This window comes from Pomacea canaliculata, linkage group LG14 (assembly GCF_003073045.1).
Source record: "Pomacea canaliculata isolate SZHN2017 linkage group LG14, ASM307304v1, whole genome shotgun sequence".
Classification (NCBI taxonomy): domain Eukaryota; kingdom Metazoa; phylum Mollusca; class Gastropoda; order Architaenioglossa; family Ampullariidae; genus Pomacea; species Pomacea canaliculata.
The window spans coordinates 18,871,448-18,891,504 of record NC_037603.1 but is presented as its reverse complement, the minus strand read 5'-3'; the positions used below and the strand labels follow the sequence as shown (position 1 = coordinate 18,891,504).

The 20,057-nt window shown below is 35.1% G+C and overlaps 1 protein-coding gene across 1 annotated transcript in view; it reads left to right on the top strand.

Moving 5' to 3' along the window:
- The window catches only part of LOC112554864 (dedicator of cytokinesis protein 9-like), a 59,906-nt gene that overhangs the window by 10,078 nt on the left and 29,771 nt on the right, over positions 1 to 20,057 (top strand). Inside the window, 25 exon segments of the mRNA XM_025222925.1 lie at positions 422 to 466; positions 3,012 to 3,095; positions 3,398 to 3,559; positions 3,964 to 4,008; positions 4,010 to 4,183; positions 4,474 to 4,676; positions 5,241 to 5,348; positions 5,623 to 5,708; positions 6,132 to 6,319; positions 6,800 to 6,865; positions 7,475 to 7,567; positions 7,979 to 8,157; positions 8,619 to 8,706; positions 8,982 to 9,068; positions 9,328 to 9,420; positions 9,828 to 9,943; positions 10,336 to 10,405; positions 10,803 to 11,006; positions 12,399 to 12,545; positions 12,902 to 12,985; positions 13,202 to 13,310; positions 14,540 to 14,554; positions 17,736 to 17,914; positions 18,300 to 18,549; positions 19,554 to 19,680. Of these exon segments, the coding sequence (XP_025078710.1) occupies positions 422 to 466; positions 3,012 to 3,095; positions 3,398 to 3,559; positions 3,964 to 4,008; positions 4,010 to 4,183; positions 4,474 to 4,676; positions 5,241 to 5,348; positions 5,623 to 5,708; positions 6,132 to 6,319; positions 6,800 to 6,865; positions 7,475 to 7,567; positions 7,979 to 8,157; positions 8,619 to 8,706; positions 8,982 to 9,068; positions 9,328 to 9,420; positions 9,828 to 9,943; positions 10,336 to 10,405; positions 10,803 to 11,006; positions 12,399 to 12,545; positions 12,902 to 12,985; positions 13,202 to 13,310; positions 14,540 to 14,554; positions 17,736 to 17,914; positions 18,300 to 18,549; positions 19,554 to 19,680 (3,002 nt within the window).

Here is a 20,057-nt window from a genome sequence, read left to right as displayed (position 1 = left end):
CAGTGCAGTTGACATTTGCAATAGGCCAGTGTTTGGTGCAATGTGAGGTAGCGTATTCTGCATCAAGTCATTTTAGCTTTTTATATCTTTGTTTTGCTTGGTGGAATGATATCTTTTTTATGCATGAGCTCTGGGGAGACATGAATTTGTGGTCAGTGTGTTTATTTGTAATAGCACTTGGAACTATGTTAGCTGGTTTGATATGGTTAAATATGATTGTCACCTTTCTTCATACCTTAACAGGCAATGTTCATCATGATCCTTTGCAAAATTAAAATACAAATATGTGGAACTTGGACCTGATAATAAAAATACAGTGAAAACTGTTTGAAGTCTTCAGACTGTGTAAAGAATTTTTTTTTAAAATTTTAAAACACAAGTAATTTCTTTATTTTGTTTAGTATCTGTGTTTGTATTTCAGGATGGAAAAAAAAATTTCTTGCATATCTGTGTAGACCATGAAGAGGTGATATTTTTAAGTTTTAGTGGTGTTTCAGCTTTCTGCCTTAAACTAGAGTGTTCCTAACTTGTTTCTTCAAGAATTTCGTTATATATTCTCTTTTCAAAAGTGTAAAACAATTACAACGATACTAATAATAATTATAGAGTTTGTAAATCGCTTTACCCAGGTGGAAGTGAGCTCAACATACAGAAGACTAGAAACACACCCATAATTGACCATATAAAAAACTTAAGCATCAGCAAACTGATAACACTGTGAAAAAACATGAACATGAACTGAAGAGTGAGTAGAACAGTTTTTAGTATGCAAGATAAAAGGCTGAATAGCCTTCACTTTTAAGCCTTAAATTGGATTTCTTTTTTATTGCTTTTATTTTTTTTTTTTTGGCATGTATGCCTGTGTGCAGACTGGCGTGTAGATTTTATTGTGTGAGCAGGGTTATGCACACCTTACGCTCCAAAGAATTTGATCTTATGGCCATGTACCTGCACAGAGAAATTGATTATGTCTGTATCTGTGTACAAAGAAATTAATTTGCCTTGTGTGTGTTGCTTTAATGAAAATATCAGATGCAGTACTAACCTGAAGCATTTTCTTCTAGAAGACGACGCACAACATCGTGATTGCTAATGATCAAGCACACACATACACACCCATGGACATGCACAGACAGAACAGATTCTGATTATCCCCCCTCCTTCCTTACAAATATTAATCTGCCTTTTGCCAAAACAACATTATTACTTATCCACATTAACTTTCAGAGTGTTAAGGAGCTGTATGTAGACTGTGTCATTGTGTCTGCAGACCAGTAATCATTTAATGACAAGAACTACATCATCAGCAATTAAAATCTTAAGCATTTCTTCCCTGGCCATCAATAATGGGACACCCTTGATTTGTCACTTCCACTGTTTATTCATCAACTTAAAAAAACAATGATGGGTGCATATATCTTATTCCTTAAAACCAGATTAAAATAAAATAACTAAGTTTGGTCTCACATTTAACATGAGCCCTTTCCCTTTACATACCTTTAACACAGTGGCCAGTTTAATAAAAATGTCTAAGTGAATTTCACTCAAAAACAGAAATGGTTTTAGGTAAATTTTTCCTGTTTTATCTACCAAAAATAATTGCCTCCGGTTTGTTTGTTTGGCTTGAGTTTTTTTTTTTAATCTGTACATGAGTAAATAAAGTTTTGAGATGAGCAACCTCACCAGAAAATAAAATCTTAAGCTTGTGAAACCTATCCAACAATGAAACATCCTTGATTTATCACTTTCACTTCCTTTTACTAATTCTTTGTTGGCATCGCATGATCCTCTCAGTATTTTTTATGTTGGGGTTACATCTGAGAAACTACATTGGAGTATTTCCATCCAGATTTTGCGGTGGCTGTATAAACTGAAAGTCATGCACATTGGTTCACGTGTAAATATTGGAACCATTATGACAGCTAAAAAATGTATCTTTCCACTAGTGTCCTCAGCATATTTTTGTTGATAGCAATGAACAATTTGTTTTCCAACTAGTTTTTACTATTACTTTGATAATTTGGCAAATACATCCGCTTAGCTCTGGCAACAGAGAAAATGTAACATGTAGGAAAACTTCCCTTGGTTTTTTCCAGTAAGGCAAAGAAATTAGAGGCAGACATTTGTGGAAGATAGGTGATCCAGCAGTGATGATCAAAGATAAATCATCAAACGACACAAATGTTGTCACATTATCAAGTACTTCTTGAAAGCTTAGGGAAGGAAGCAGAAATTTGTAGATAATAGAAAGTCAAAGTGTTGAACATAAAGAAAACATGAAGTTTGATAATAATGATACGAAGGCAAGTTTTCTTTTTTCTTGTGCTCATTAGTGTTGACATATTAAAGAAGGGAGTTGTATTTATTTCATGGCAAAGAGAACAGATCCATGCATCCAGATTTTATACCATTTGTACCATGGTAAGGAGACCAGATCCATGTATCATGGCTTCTTATTTTAACCTTTAAGCCTGGCCTTGCCCTTTTCTTTTTTTTTAAAACTATAAAAATACTCGAGGTATCTCAAGCACAGACAGCAAGCAACAAGCACATTTTGGTGACCTCAGAGTCATTAAGAGTGAAAGGATTGATAATGATGTAATAAAGTGTACATAGTTATACTGCAAAAGACAGTGTAACACTGTAACTCCATTTGGACTTGAAGTTTTTCTTCTTGCTTGAAGTTGTTGTTTATTTAATTTTTAACATTAGTTGTGGATTTCTGGCATAAAAAATGAAATATTCTTCATTGGTTTTTAACCATAGGCAGCCAAACTGTAATTTAGTAAATGGCCTTATAAAGATGTATTTGCTAATAGACTCTCTTGTAGAGAGCATTTTCTTTTAATTATTTTGAAGTCTAATTGTGGTTATTATGCATGAGAGTAATGGTTGTGTTACATATTATTCTGCAGTGCATCCATTCCATAACAGGTATATCTATATTTTGTGTGATTTAAACTTTCTTGCCAGTGACATTTTCATTTGACTGACATTATTTATCTTGTCAGTATTCCAGAGAGACTGATTTAACGCTGTCCAAGGCCAGGCAGGAAAACAGACAGAATCTCTTCTCGATTTATCCTGATATGAGAGTGAGTGTAGCAGAGAATGTCTGTTTCTGTACATATTGACTATAGCAGCTTTGTAGAAAGTGAAAGATTTTGTAAGTGCAGGTATCTATACTTTATTCATTCACTGCTCAAAACTTTACAGGCATGTATGATTTTTAGCAAATTTTTAACGATGTGTGTGTAATGGCATTTTATTTATAAGATTAAAACGGTTTTAATTTCTGTTGATGTTCTCGCTGAAGAAAAAGAGTGAGTCCAAACTCTTTATCCTTTAAGTACAACACTTACAGTATGGGTTACCCATTTTTCTTCTTCCCTTTTAGAGAGTTGCGCCTGAAGATGACTTAGATGATGAGGAGGAGGGAGATGAAGTAGAAGTTTTCCCAAAGCCTGCCGCAGAAAGATTTCTGCTACGCCTTCTGTACATGAAAACAGCACTGCAGCTCTCCTTATCAGATATTGGAGGACCAATGAAGGAATGTAATGTAAGTGGGCACAACTATTGGTACAACTGCACTGATACTCATGGAAGTTCACAATACTTGCTCAGGAGTCTTTACTGCACATATTTTTATCAAGTTATTGCCAATGAATTCAACTGTCATCATTGACTTACCATACTTTTCTTAACCATGTATTTTGGTAAAGGGATTTACTCCTTTTGTCTACTATTACCTTTCTTTCTGGATCTGACTTTACTGTGGAGATGATTAACTCTGCCATTTCAAATTTACTACTTGTTTCAAAGCTTTGTTTTTATACATTCACCATTTTCTTTTGTCAAGCATGAGGGTCTAGTAAACATTGATTATATTCAGAAATAGCATTTTACTTTATTTTACTTTAAACCATGTTTATTGGAGGCCAAACCATTTATTACTGTCAACAGCCAGAACCATTCTTTGTCACATTTGCCATCTATGATGCAAAAGAAGGGAAAGAAAATCTCGGAAGATTTTCATGTGGACCCTAATGAACCAGAAATCAAGGTTATGATTCCTGCAGACATCATGAATGTTTACAACAAGAATTTTGGCAATGACAACAAAGACAGTCATGTTGACATCAATGGTCTGAAAATTGATTGGATGCCGACAGCGGAGCGACAGGTAGGCTTCAGTACCTTGTTAACCTTATTGCTGGGTGCACACACACACTCAAGCACAAGCGCATGCATGCATAAGTGTTTGTATGTGTGTGAGTGTGTCCATGTATGGATGTGCAATCCTACCCATATTTCTTTGTTAATATAAACACTATTTAATGCCATTGCATGTATGTATGTCTGTGAGTGTGTCTTGAATTTTATCCTTTGTTTTCAGTTGCTTTATCTTGGTTTATTTATAGGGTAAAATTTAATAATTTGGTTGCAGATAATTTCTGTTATGTCTTCTTGCAGGGTATTTTCTCAGTAGCCCGACGACATTCTGAAATATTCCTGGTGGCAAGAGTAGAGAAAGTGCTGCAGGGCTCATTGTCACAGTGTCTAGAGCCTTACCTAAAGGGCCAAGATCGCAAGCTTGCCCTCAAAGTTCACATGGCAATGAAGCAGCACTGTGCTGCGATTGGCCATTATCACATGCCTTTTGCTTGGTCGGCAAAGTAAGCTCTTTTGTTTGGTTGGGTTTTCTTTTTCTTCCCCCCTCCCACCTTTGAAGGAAGCAAATTACTTAGTTGGGTTTACTTTTTTCCCCACCTATTTTTGAAGGAAGCGTATAACTTAGAGCAACAATGTTTAATACCCATGTGATGCAGTGTATATCTGCTTATTGACCTACCTCTCAAGTGGGTGCCTGACTCTGCAGAGGATTAGGGCATTTCAGGGAGATAGGTGGACACCACCCTCAGAAAAGATGGCCCTAGATAAGCAAAGGTTTTAACTCCTCACTCCCCTGTAACTGTAAGGTCAAGGATTTACCTTTATCTTTTTTTTACCATTTTTCCTAACAAATTCTGTTTATCTTAATTTTTTTAGATCAGATCAACCTTTTTTTCTCACCAGGTTTCTACTCTCTAGCAATTTTTATTTTTCTTCCCATAGAACTATTTTCCTTTGGAAAATGACAATAAAGGAATGTGTATTGTGTATAGTAGAAGCAGTATTTGTTTTAAGTCATTAATAGGTACTTTTTTAAAAGTTGTTGATTCCACTATTTTTTAAATTAGGCCCATCGCTGCAACTGTAGTTGGAGCATCTGATATGCCGCTGTTTCGCTATGATGGCACAAAGTTTTATGATGAGGAGATTATTAAGCAGCTTCAAGATTTTAAAAGGTAAATAATTTTTTTCTTTCATACCTGCGAATTATAAAGCTTTCTTAGATTCATTTTGCGTGAAGTTTATCATCTGTGGATATTATTTAAGGAACTGCTGTTTTCAATTAATAGGGCAATGATACAGTTTTTATTCGGGACACACCAGAAACATTAAACTAATTTTGTAGAACTAACTGCTTATATAATTAGGCTCTAAAAGAACTTTTAGTATCCAGCTTTTTTACTTTGTGACATTGACCTCAGAAACACACATTTTTATTTGCTGATGCAGACCCGAAAAATCAGGAAAATTTCAGACAATACCTGGGACTCTGCGGATACATTTTGAACAACTTCATGCAGATGAAGTAAAAGAGAGTGAGTGTGGACTTTGACAGGGCATTTTGCTTGTCTCACTTCACACACTTATTATCGATACATCATTATTTTTTATTCACTCAGCTTGTTGTTTCTCTTTTTCTGTTCTATTTTCATAGCATTCATTTTTTAGGGAAGTGGAGCATAACATTATTTAAATTTTACTAGTATCTTATGCTTCTGTGTATGTTTCTGTTATCTGGCCATTTCTGGTAGATGATCTTGTATGCTGGTATTATTTTGAAAATTGTTTTTGTGGTAGTATATATACTCATCAGATAGGTAAATTGTCAGATGTCATTTGTGGATTGGGGCATGATTAGGATAGAAAATTCAGTAACAATAGCCACAACAAAATTTGCATAAGTTAAGCATTTTTATAGATGTTCAGTTAAAAAAACTGTTCACTTTTGCTTTACCTAGACACTCTCACATCATCTATGGTTCCTGTCAAACCATTTGCTGATCCTCCTGGGTGTGAACTGTCCATAGAAGTGGAAGAGTTTGTATCAGAGAAAGCTTCATTGTGTTCTACTTTTGACTACTTCCTCAACAATCTCTATGTCTACCCACTGTCTTTGAAATATGACAATCAAAAACTGTTTGCTAAGGTATGTTATAAGCAACAGACAAGAAACATGCTACTTTCCTTTATTTGTTTCAAGTGTAATTGTGGTTTTGTTTGCTTCTTAAGAAAAATTATTTCCTTTGAAGTTGTTCCCTTATTGAAAGGGAGCATGATACTTTTAAGATAATCAAATAAGTGGAAAATTAAGATGCGGAGAAAATGTACCAACAGTGTTTACTGTTTGACAGTGAATTTTTCATTTTAAGTGTAAATGGGCAAAAATGAGTTAATGTGGCTGGTTATATACAGTGAATATGAATGCGCACTAAGAGCTTGCAAATAGCTGATTTAACAAATTGAGCATTGATGGTCTGCAAAGTTAGTAACTTGTCAATGTCATGATTAGAAATATGGACAAACTAATAAGTTCACAGAATTCCTTTCTAGTCAGTAACAAAGCAGGGAAAGTTGTTGCTAAGGTAAGTGGTAATTTAATGCATCATCTTGCATTTACTTTAAACAGGCACGTAACATTGCATGCTGTATAGAGCTGAGAGATTCAGATGACGAAAGAGCTGCACCATTAAAGGTAAGAAATTGGTTCATGTTCCTGCAGTGCTCACTGTGCATGTGTGTAGGTATTCTTGCCTGATCATGATGCCACTCTCTGTCAAGCAACATCATTACCTACTGTCCCTTGTCTCTTGTAATGTGTACTGAGCTTGCCTCTGTATGGAGAAATGTGCCATATAAATCTTATTATTATTATTTATCATAATGTTTAACTTTGTTATGGGAAATAGATTTTCATATAATAATAGTAATAACTGAATTTGTAGACAAGCTCAGTGCACTATACACACATGCATTTTCTTACTTATATGGAAAAGCACTTTTTAAAAAATAATATATATGTGTGTGTGTATGAGAGAGAGAGAAAGCAACAAATGAAAAAAGCCTTTAACCGTATATGTTTTTAAAAGAATTTATTTTTTTTTTCTGACTTACCTTATAATTTTATAGCTTTTAGCTGCTTTTGACAATTCTTTAGAGGTTTAATTTCCACCCTTTGTACACTGTGTGGAATTTGTACATTTTACTCTTGTGTAATTCCTCATGAGCAGTGTACGTTTCATTCAGTAGTCTCAGTAGTCAATGTTTAATGATGGTCACAAGAGTGCAATAATCTTGCTCACAGCGCATATATGGCCACCCTTCGATATCCCTGTTTACTTCTGTGGCCAACACGACAGTTACACATCACAGCACGACACCAGTCTTTATGGATGAGGTAAAGAGAAAAGAAAGTGCTAGTAATAATAACAAATGTCTCCAGAAAGAATTGTAGATGTATTACCATAAGACTTTATGCTAGCTAGACCACCATCTGTTAGACTGGCATTTATGATTAACAGGAATGACAGAATGATAAACACATGCCTTAAAACGGTGGTAGTTGTGGAAATTACAGTCATATTTAAATTGTTTGTAAAGAGAAGAATTATTTGCTTTTTCCCCCCACCCTCCTAAGCAGAGTGTATGATTTGTGAGAGCTACATCTTTTTAGTGAGAGGTCTGTCTCTTAATTGAGACATTGTTTATAAGAGACAGTGTTTATAATTAATTCATTTTTATTTTTATAATTAAAGTTCTTCTTTGATTATACTGTGATCATACTTATAAAAATTAAACTAACTTTCAGGTGAAGATTTCTCTGCCAGTCCAGCTTCATGATCAACACCATCTCTTTTTCCGATTTTATCATGTAAGCTGCGAGGCTTCTAAAAGTGGAAGCCGACACTCATCGTCCTCTGTGAAGAAGAAGGACATGATTGAAACACCCGTTGGATTTTCCTGGATGCCAGTTTTACAAGATGGAAGGTTAAAGCAAAATTTAATAATCCAAACAAAGAATCGTTGTCTCTGTATCTGTTTTGTATGACTCGATACTTAAAATGCTGCCTGCATCTGCTGTGTCATATAGTGCTTTGAGCATTCATATAGATGACCATAAAACCAGCATTCAGCACATGCTGATGTTTCCCTAATCAATTTTTTTTCAGAGGGTTTTGGGGTGGGAGAAGAAAACAAATTTTTGTGTCTCTTTTCATCATATTTGAAAGATGTATTTTTTTTCCCATCAGTCAACATGGTATTACACTATTTCCGTAAACGTTTTCAAAAGTAAATAGTAATAAACAACATAAGCATATTGTATTGTCCAATTAGAGTACATTAAAACAGATTTATGTTCCAAAGATTTTTACAAAATTATAAACACTAATTATTTTTCCTTCTCTACTATATACTGACTTGTTGTCTTGACCTGTACACTGTCACAGGGTTGTAGTTGGTGAGCGGACCATCCCAGTGGCTTGCAATGTGCCAACAGGCTACCTTGCTTATGATACTTTGAGCCCAGGCAAAGGAGTGAGTGTGCAGTATGGCATGCATGGGCAATGAGATTTGTGTGAGATTTGTAGCATGAAAAGGCCCTAGTCTCTTGGCAACATTGACACAAGGGTCTGTTATTTGTAGCACTCTCCTAATATCAAAGAAAAATTGCAGACTATTTAATGTTTGTGGATTGTTGTGCTGTTGTAGATCTCATGCAATACCATGTATTTAGAAGTGATTTTTGTGGCATGATTTGCATTTTTGTGCCTTATAAAGTTTGAATCTTTTTTGTTTTCTGATTTTTGCAGACAGCTGGGGTGGAAGTGAAGTGGGTGGAGGGTGGGCGACCTCTCTTCAGGGTTCAACTTCAGCTGGTATCCACAGTCTACACTCAGGTAACATCTTCAGGTTTTTGTTAAAGAGTGCGCATGTTTATACATGCTTTTGCATTCTTCTGAATAGATGGAAATATGTGTTTGTGTGTATTCCTAAAAATAGACATTCACGCTCTCTTTGATTTTTTTTTTCTTCATTTTGAATGAACACTGAATAATTAACTTTGTCCCTGGTGTCTTTTCACATTGTTTTCTTGATAGTTTTGAATTGTAAGCAATTTTTCTTGGCTAATTTCATTATTAATTTTTCTGTGTATAGGACCAGCATCTTCATAACTTCTTCAAACAGTGTGAAATACTTGAGCAAAACCCATCTCTCACTGTGGACATGAACAGCATAAACAAAATCAAGGTTTGCAAAAGATGAGCATGCCCATAGGGCCAAAATATTCTGCTATATAAGTTAATGTTATTTTTATTATATCATGTTTTAGAATATGGTTATTAGAGCATTTCCTTCTTTAGCAGCATTTTAGTTTGCTTTTTATTTCTTATTTGCTTGGGAAATCAGTTTTTTTGGGAGTATTAGGCCAAGGTTTACCAAAGATGATGTTTTCTATATGATAGAATAAAGTACATTGGAATTATTTTTTCATTGCATTCCATATTCCATTTTGAATTTTTTTTAAAATACTGCATAATTTGTTAAAGTACTTTGTCCCAGATTGAAGTAAAAGATATGTTATGCAAGTGTAATTTTTGAATGTTGCTTAAATATCATGCTATGAAGGAACCTATTCATTTATCCCCTGTGTGCAGTCGTTGTTGGCAGTGGATGCTGCAGTCTACGTCCAGTTCCTGCCAACTCTGCTGAACCAGCTGTTCCTTCTGCTGACTGGCACTGTCCGTGAAGATGTGTCATTAAATATTGCAAGGTCAGTTTATCTTGTTTCATCTGCTACTACATGACATAAAGCATCTTTGATGTTGCATGTATACAGTCAATCTCATTTTTTGTTATTCTAGCATAGGTTTTCCTTACATAGCCATTTTTTTCATTCTACTTTCTAGTATAGGTTTTCTTCTTCTTCTTCTTCTTCTTCCTAATCAACCCCAGTGGAGCATAGGGCCGCAGCCACACTATGTCATTGGACCTGGTTCTGGGCATCCCTTTCCAGTAGGGACCATGTCATGCCTGCTGCTGTAATAAAATAGAGGAGATAGTTATTCCTGTGTTTCTAGCCACTTCAATCACTGTGTTTGCCTTATAAATTTTTTCTCAGTTTGCATTAATTGTTCAAATAATTGACATTTTTGATAATGAAAGGGCCCTGATTCACATAGTAGCAGAGGTACATGATGCTGAGAAGAGTGAAGCTACAGACAAGTATGTGAAGGTAAGCCTTTGTCTAATGGCCTCTTTCTTAGTTTTATAGTTTGCCAGTCGCACTCTTTACATTTAGAAATATAATGTTACCTGCTGCCATTGAACTTTTGTAAAATATTTCCTTATATAGAATTCTATAAAAAGCCTGAAACATTATTTTGGTTTGATAGTTGGATTTATTTGATAGTAAAAGGGCCTCCACCTTATATTGATTTTGTGCTTTGAGAGGGATTAAGGCACAAAAGGTTATGAACTGTCAGAAACAGGAATACGTGGAGAAGAATCCCAGTGACCATGCCATTTAAACAAGTGCCACATGTAGAAAGAAATTTATGAACCCCATGATGCGATTTGAACCAAGGACATTCATTGTAATACCATTTATATTTATCTGTTTATTTTTCTAGTACATCTTCCGCCCACCAGTCATTGTGAAAGGTGGAAACCAGAACACTGTGCATGAAGAGCTTGCAAAACAGCTGACCAGTGTCCTCCGACCTGCTCAGACAGACCCAACACTTGTCCTTAGATTTCTTCGCCACTCAGCATTTTTCTTTGATGTTCTTCTCAAGAGCATGACTCTCTTTCTCACAGATAGTGAACGAATCAAGGTCAGTCATTTTCTTAGCTACAGAAGTTGCAACCATTGACATTTGTTGAGAAAGGAGAAAGCTTGTTTCTTCTTTATCACCTGACATGATTATGTAGAGTTCAGCCTATTAACTATCCAAGTCCAATTGTCTGCTCTCACATAAGTGGCCTTCTCAGAGCCTGAGGGCTTTCCCAACTCCCTGGGAGAGACTGCGGACCACAGATCCCACTACTGTCTTTGTTGTGGTCCCACCAAGTCTGATCTGAAACCTAAGCATGACTTCCTCCACCTGGGTATGAGGTTCTACACACTTCTCAACTTCTCTCACTTGATAACATCCATCCTGACATTAGCGTCTCATTTCTTGACAACAATCTACTGTGTGGCAAGGGACAGGCTGCGTGTTCTGGGTTGCTTGAATGTAGCGGCCAACTCCCATGCCTCTAGATGGTGTTCCTAACCCATTGGCACTCCTGACTGGGTGGATGACATGGTGCCCTTTTCAGCTCTTGCTAACAAACATCTTCAGATATGGAGTAGCAGAGACTTGCTTCTGACAGGGATTATCTTCAAGAAACCTTCCCCAGAGTTCAATTCAAGTCAGTTTGGCTGGGAATGGGGGGTGGGGAGGCTCATCATACTACTAAAAATCCAGGAAATTTGACTAATTTTACTAAAAATATTTTCAGACCTTTTCTTAGATAACTGCAGATGGTTTCTAATTAGGATATTATTCTTGGATTCTTTAAAGAATTTAATTCATGAGTAAATTTTGTTTTGGTGCATTTATTTGAACAAGATGGATAAAATATGATCCCATATAAATTGACATCTAGTTTTAAGTCTTAAGACTGTATTGCAAAGAAGTTTCTGATGGGCATAAATTCCATAAATGATGGCTAAGATAACGTGTTAGAAAAGAGCCAAATCTTACTATTTTCTTCACATATAAAACAAGGCTTCAGAAAGTCTAGACTCAGCTGCTCGTCTCGTTTTTGGACTCTCAAATGTGAACATATCACACCACTTGAATTACTATTCTTAACTCCCTTGCAATGCTGTCTGTCATGCTATTATGTAACGACTCCATCTTACACTATTTATGTCCCTTCATACCTTCATTCATTGCTGTACTACTATTCTACTCTTGTATCTCATCTTTATGTTGTTCAGTGTTACATACCTCACTGTGAACTGGCTGTTATCTTTCATTTATTATTATTGCTCTGCGCAGAGACTGCGACTTATCTTTGTCTTGATGCTGTGCATTATAAGTTCACTTATGATTATTATTACTATGTATATGTATATTTATGATTATCACATCATTTTAGGGAATTTTTTTCTGCATTCAGTTCTGAACTTCACAGCAGTGACCACCATGTGATCTGTCTAAAACTGTTTTTTACAGATGCCTCGCAATGAGCGGTTTTCAGCGGACTGCCAGTTCCGCTTACAGAGTCTTCTGCACACTGTCACACTTCATATAACGCAAAAGTGCAGGGAAAACCCTGCTGAGGCTAAGACAGCCAACCACAACCTGGCAAACTTTGTCAAGGTACATGTTGTATCATTGACCTAAAAGTACAGTTGGTCAGCATAGCTTTCTCTCATTGCCCAGCAAAGCTGACAAGGCTAACTTTGAAGTAGTCATTTTAACTATCTTAAGGAACTCATTTACATATCATTGATATATATATATAACAAAACTTTGTAAATTATTACTTGTCAGTTATTTTATAGTTGAAGTATCTTATTGAACATTCTCTTTGGACCAATTAGTTGGTCCTTTTTTCTTTTTCTATATCTTTTCTTTCCCCCCGGTTTCTTTTGTCTTTCTCTTTGTCCTTCTGTCAACCCCTTTTTCTATTTTTTTAACCTCCATGTTACTATTTTGTGTTGTATTTTTTGCAGAACTGTTTCACATTGATGGACAGAGGCTATGTGTTCAGGCTGGTGTCAAAACATCTAGAACATTTTGTGCCAGGAGATCTTAAGGTAAAAGTTATTACTGTGCTTGCTCACTTTGATGTTGTCTTTTTACTTTTTAATTTGAACTTCTTATGGAAATCTTTTTTTCTTATAGATACATATAAATCAACACCTCACATCTTATCATACACTGTTATATATCTTGATATGAGTATATACTATTTAAATACAATTTGTACATTTTAAATTAAAATGTAATATTTAAAGGCATCTGTTTTATAGGTTCTGCATGACTTGAAGATAGAGTTCTTGCGTATCGTCTGTAACTATGAGCACTACATCCCGCTGTCATTGCCACTCATGAGGAGGGGCATAATCAAGAACTTCAAAGGTAGATTACTTTTCTTGTCTCTTTGTCATTTTTTTACTCAGTAGGAAACATATAATGAAACATTCATTACCATGTTTTGACTGGTAATTGCCCCTAAATATCTATCTTATTGATCAATGATATATAAAATAAAATCCATGCAGTGATCACACAGTTTAATTTTTATGTAGTTTTTATTTATATGTATTTGGTTTTTTTTTTTTACCTAGATGATCATAGATGTTGGTCTTTGTGTCAGGTTCCTGACCAGTTTCATTTATTTCATTATGCTTCAGTTTCTGTTTATTAGGTTTTTATGCATTATCTCCATGCCTCCTGTTTTTGTTTTTTATCTATTTTTGTGTGTGTAAACATTAGAATACTTATTGCAAAAACGCTGTTGCTAGCTTATTCTCTATTTCTGTCACTCAGTGTTCCTTCATCTCTCTTTCTCTTTCTGTTGCCCACAAGGCCCATGGAATGACTGATAGATTTGTATAAAATGAATGGCTCATAAGCATGTGCATGGTGCAAATATTCTTATGCAAAGTTTAATCATATCATCTTCCTGATATACATAACGGTCACTCAGAAGTATTAGTCTTTATGTGAGACAGATATGCCAGAGTGCAGTATGGAAGAATTCGGTAACGTTGAATGCTGCTGTTATTGTTGTGTTAAGTCTGCAAAATGCACTAACAGAGTGAAGCAGCAGTATAGTTCATCCTGTACTATTGGATGCATTAGACTCTAAATGCTTGTATTAACTTCAGAGTGACACTAATGTAATGGATTTAGTAAAAATCTTTCTAAGAATAGAATGCCAGGCGGCACATTTCAATATAATAGAGTTGACCTAGATCTCTAACCATAAGATTTTCAACATAGTGGAGATTTGTGTATTTCGTTTTATGTGCGTGTGTGCATACATGGGTGCATGAAAGTGTATATGTGTGTATTTGTGAAAGAGAGAGATAGAGAGATGTGCATGTGAGAGTGAGTGGAGTGCTCATGTTTTGCACACTGACAATATGTGTGTGGTAGGGATGACTGGGCATGGAGAGAAGTTATTCAGTATTAGGCATGCACAGCTATACATAATAACTTATGTGCTATTACATTTAAAGTTGTTTTTTTTTAATTTGAAGTTGTTGGTTTTTTTTTTTTGGGGGGGAGTGGGGGGTATTATCTGTTGCAAATTATTGAATTAAATAATGAAAATGTTCAAATATGGTTGGTGCTATCAACAGACATCAAGGTGGAAGGTAAAGACTGTACATTGAAGTGGCATGCTTATGCATTTTAGCATCCATGACCACCCAGTGCTTGCATCTTTGATCTGTGCTGTATCATACAGTTCTGGTTCTCTCTTTCTATTTTTTTTTTAGCTTTTGTTTTTGTTGGTCAGTTCATTAATGTTTTGGCCATGTATTTCTTACATATGCTTAAAATCTTTTCAAAAGCACTGTAGAAAAATCAACTTTTTCTACTTTTCATCACACATGCAGTCTGCATATTTATTATCATCTATAGTGCTTTGGATGTTTAAAAGCTAATCAGAGTGCAGGTTTTTTTCCAGCAAGATACCTACTCACAAAATCTTGGTAAATAACACCAGTCCTTTGTGAAATAGACACCTCCATACATTGAATAACACAGGAAATGGTCCAATCATGACAGCTTTAAACCTGATTAACAGATTAGCTGTCTTATTGGCTAAAGCTTTGGTGAGGTGCTGCCAGTTTTTTCTTGGCATTTCCTCAGCTAAACTGTTAGAGCTATGGAAGCTCTACCAACCAAGTCAGTCTATTCAGTCTGTGTGTGCCAACCAACCTTCTCTCTATGCTAAACACCTAACAAGAGAAATTCAGTACTTCTTCGCTGGTTGCATCAATAGGAAATCTCTCCTCACTTTCCTTCGAGTTGTTTCTACATTTGAAGCTTTCAAGTCTGGCGCCAAATCCTCTTTTTTTGAAAATATTGCTATGCCTGTGTCGTCCATATGTTGTTAGTGTTTCTTCATTGTCATACTCTATCAGACATATGAGGCACAGTTAAAAACCCCTTGAGTAGTTTGTTAAATCTAATTCACTTTTTTCCCTTTGGATTTCAGGTGGGGGAGGGGTTGGAGGGTTACTTTAAAACAAGCCTTCAAGCTACTGCCTCAGTATTGTATATTGACGTAGTTGTCAATAGTTGTGATTATAGTCAATCAAATTGTCTGCCTGCTCTGCAGATTTGTGACACTTTCCATCCTTTAAGTTTATCCCCTGATTGCTCTTTGTGTCTTCTATGTTTACTTTTAACTTGTCTGCATAGTTGTTTCTCCATTTGTCCTTTATATTCTGTCATGTCTCTTAATTGTTTAAAGCACTGAGAGTATGCTCCTTACATGTTCATGCTCCTTCTTGAACATGATTGTAGGCTATATAAATCACACATTATTTATTATTAGTATTGAATCCAGAGACAATTCCTTTGTTTGTAGTTCTTGTTTACAGCATATACTCTACAAATTTAGTTATTATATAAACAGATAGCATCTCCTCCACTAACATCAGAGATTTACTTGTCAGTGTTTTGAAAGTTACTTGGATTTTGAGAAATAGTGTTTTGTAATAAACTAAACTTTATTAATTAGGAGCAAAGAAACAAAAAATAAAAGAATACTTGCACTCTGTTTAGCTCTTAAGAAACTGCAAAGAAGTATGAAGGAGGAAGGAATATACCCTGTTAATGGAAAGTGTATGCTGGGCTTTCCTCCCATATAGCTATTGCTTACTTTCTACTGATTTGCTTGAAATGTTAACAGAATGGGGTGTTGTTTTCCTTGTCTGTCATCTTGATTTGGATCAGCTGTATGGATTTTTTTGACCTGTTGGATTTGTTGTTTTTTTTTTTTTTCCTTTCACCATTCCTTTTTTTTTGTAATTAATAATCTGTTATCAATCATTGAACAAATGAATTTTTAAGGCTGTATTTAATTATTTAAATTCTGATAGCAACTGGACTGTAGAGGAAGCAATGTTTTTTTTTTCTTTTTGCATAATTAAACTAGTCTGGGATGGCTTTTTACCCTCCAAAGTCTTCGTATTTTCTGTTCTGCTGACATTAGTAAACTGCTAAAGAAAAGTATCCAAGTACATACTCCTATTTCTTAGCCCTCTATAGAGTAATAGAGTAAACTTCATGCATTACAATTAATTTTTTAAGATGTGAAGCGCAATCAAAAACTACTTGAATGATTTCTTAAATTTTTTTTTTTTTTTCAATGGACTTGGGGTGGTACTTTAAAACAAGCACTTAAATAAGACACTGCTTTGGTATTAATGAATTGTTATTTTATAGAGTGATTGGTAAAAGTTTGTAATAATTGGATGACATGTGGAAGAAAATAGTAGTATAATATCTAATGATGTAGATCAAGGTTTCTTCTGATTCACTTGGGTGTCAAAGCTTGGCTGTAAATAAATTATGGGCATTTGGCCAGTGCTGCATATGATATACACATATATATCCTAAATACAGCTGCTGTTAAAATAAAAGATAGTTAAATTGCTGCATTTAAGTTGCAGAATTCAGAGAGTGTGCTATTTTTAAAATTCTTTTTTATTGATGAAAGTTAGTGTATAACATATAAGAAAATATTGTTGTCCTGCAATGGCTCACAGTAACTTGAGGATGCTTCCCTTTGGTCCCTTTAGGCAGCATTGTTTGGCTATTTGTGGATAACTGGCTGTCTAAATGAATCATATCCTAATGCTTGGATATTGCTAGTGAATAAAATATTAGGTCAGTTTTTTTTGTTTTTGTTTTTGTTTTTTTAAATGGATCAATCCCTTATGCCACCTTTATTGGACAAAGAAGATAAAAAGAGTTGCCTTGTTTTTGTTTTGTTTTTAAATGTGTGTGTGTGCACAGGTTTGCATATGCCCCTGTTATGAAAACGTTTGTGGTTTAAGTGAGGCTGAGTAGTAATTAACACTGAGAATCTTGTTGGTAGAATTTCACAGCATGCTGACAGAACAAATTTTGTCTGCACCTGGAATGAATTTCACTCTATATTTTAACAGTTACTTTATGAACAGAAAAGTGACATTTCATTTAATAAAAGCAAATGATTATTGTAAAATCTTTGAATTGTGTTGAAATTGAAATGTCAGGAGTAAGATGAACTCAAGTAGTATACTAGTTTTTTGTATTATTTATAATTTTAATTTTACAGACTTGGCTAAATCTAAACTTGTTGTTGTTGTTTTGTTTTACCTCCAGTTGAAGGCTAAAGAATGCATATAGCTTTCATGGAGAGAATATATTATATATACCTACACACATACATATACTCTATATATATATAATTAGTAAATGATATTTTTACTTTGGTGTATAGGCAAACGACATCACAATTTGTTCTCTATCAAATAAGACTTATTTTATCATTTTCAGATGTGAAACATGACTATACCCTGTCAGAAGAGTTTCGGCGAAACCATTACCTAACAGGTCTTCTCCTGCATGAGCTGCTGATGTGCATGAATATGCCAAGGGAAATTCGTCGAAGTGCTATCACAGTGCTTAGAAACCAGCTAGCCAAGCATTCATTCGATGACCGCTATGCTTCAAAGGTTTGTAACATAAACCACATTGATGCAGTTAAAGCAGAAGCCCATGTGATCAAACTTGAAATCAATACAATACAAAACAACTTTATTAATCTACATGGGCAATTACAGGTAGTGCTTATATCCTAGCAATATACAGATAAGTACAATCATATACATGTTGAATAAGTTCTCTCTGTATATATATATACACACTTATGCAGCAACAGTAGATACTACATTAGGTCACCTTAGGCTAAGACAACATCATGGCCAGTAGAATTGATCAAGCGTGTGCATGGAATGAACGAGTGGCAGTGACAATTCAGGCAGCATGACTTTCAGCGAGAATCAAAAATATCTCACAATTTCACATGATTGGTCACAGAATTGAGGTCTGATATTTCAGTCGCAGCAGGGTCGCATCGCTGCTCTGTACCTGCCTTTGATCAGAATCCTGCTTGACTTTAAGCATCTCTTGTTCCGCAATGGCCATGGGAGCCACAGAGCAACCACACCTACCCCGACACCAACACAGAATGGAGATGCCACACCAGCAAGAGCCGACTCCCTAGCTCAGCTTAATCCTGCCTTAGCTCAACCCACACCTGAATCGAAGAGGAGGGAGAGAGCTGTGCTGGAAATGATCGCTGGAAATGGTGAGTTAGTGTAAAATCGCTCATCTAACCCGGGCATCAAAAATTATTTATTTAATCGCAGATTAATTAAGTTTCTATAACACAGTCAGTATTAATGAAAAATATTTGGAAAGGTTCTGTTTGATTTTTAGATAAGACTAACGTTAATAAGCAACAGAAAGAGAAGCCAGAATTAGTAGATTCTTTAACTTACCCTATGTTTTTTATGTCTTCTAGATATGGTTCCTTTGAATTTTTGTTTTTAATTAAGCAGTTCAAAATAAAAATATTAAGGGAAAAAGAGTTATTTTTCACTTGAGAAGGTTGGGTTTTGCTTTTAACAAGGTGCTGCATGTTATTCTTTCATGTTATTCATTTGAATATTTCCCTCTCCCTCTTTCTCTCATGCTGTACCATGAAGTTATTATATAGTAAAATAATTCATCTGTGTAAATACATAGCAAGGTATTTCATTGGTGGTAATACATAGGTGAATCATCTGTGTTAATACATAGTAAAGGGAATCATTAGTGTTAATACCTAATACATTATAAGGTGCTGAATGTCTGAGGAATTTCATGACCATGGGCACAATATCACTCACTGCTTATCTTGAGTCATGAACTTGAACTTTAAATATCTTTTATTTTTAATTTGTATTACATTCTGTGCATACATGTTCAAAAGGCCAAATGCACACAAACACGTACATATGTGTATGTGTGTAGATATATTTTTATTGTGTTGATAAAACATCCATGACAGTCATGTGTGTGCCAACAAATGGACAGCTCTATGTGGTATTTTGTAAAGTACTTTCAGCTCCCCATGATAGAGGGGAAAAGCACAGTAAAAAATCACATCATTACGTGTATTATAATATATATATATATATATTTTCTAAATATGTGTGTGCATATTCATTTCACTCCAGACCAAAAAAGACTGAAGGTCATTCAGATGGTATCATAAAGCTTACTACATGACTGATGATAGTACTTTTTAAAGCTTTTTGTTTTTGGTAGTGCGCTTACCAGAGTCACCTTTAGAGATTGGTGTGAAAGAATCAGACAACAAAGGTTCCAACACCTCTCTGACCAGTTCCACATCCTCAGAGAAGGGTGACAGAGACAGCAGGCTTAAGCCTCCCAAGTCAGTCATTACTTATGTTTAATGTGTTTGCAATAATGATGATGGGTGATGGTATTGTTCTGTTTCCTCCCTTAGAAAACCTTGTAGCCTTTGCTATGCAATCAGTAACATGTTCAGGCAAATTGCCATTATTTCTGCTTTGCCAATGGCTGCTTTAGCTTCTTAGGTGAGAAAACATTGTGTCATAACTGTTAAGTTTCTGATAGAGCATAAGCGATTCATCATTCTTTCACAGATGTGTCTGCGAAAAATTTTCTCAAGTAATTTAAAATATTTTAGTTGTGTGAAGGTGCTTGTTAAAATGAATTTTTTTTCATGAAGTGATGATGTGGATATGATGAGAGAAAGTAGTTATTACATTTTATTCAAAACTTTAA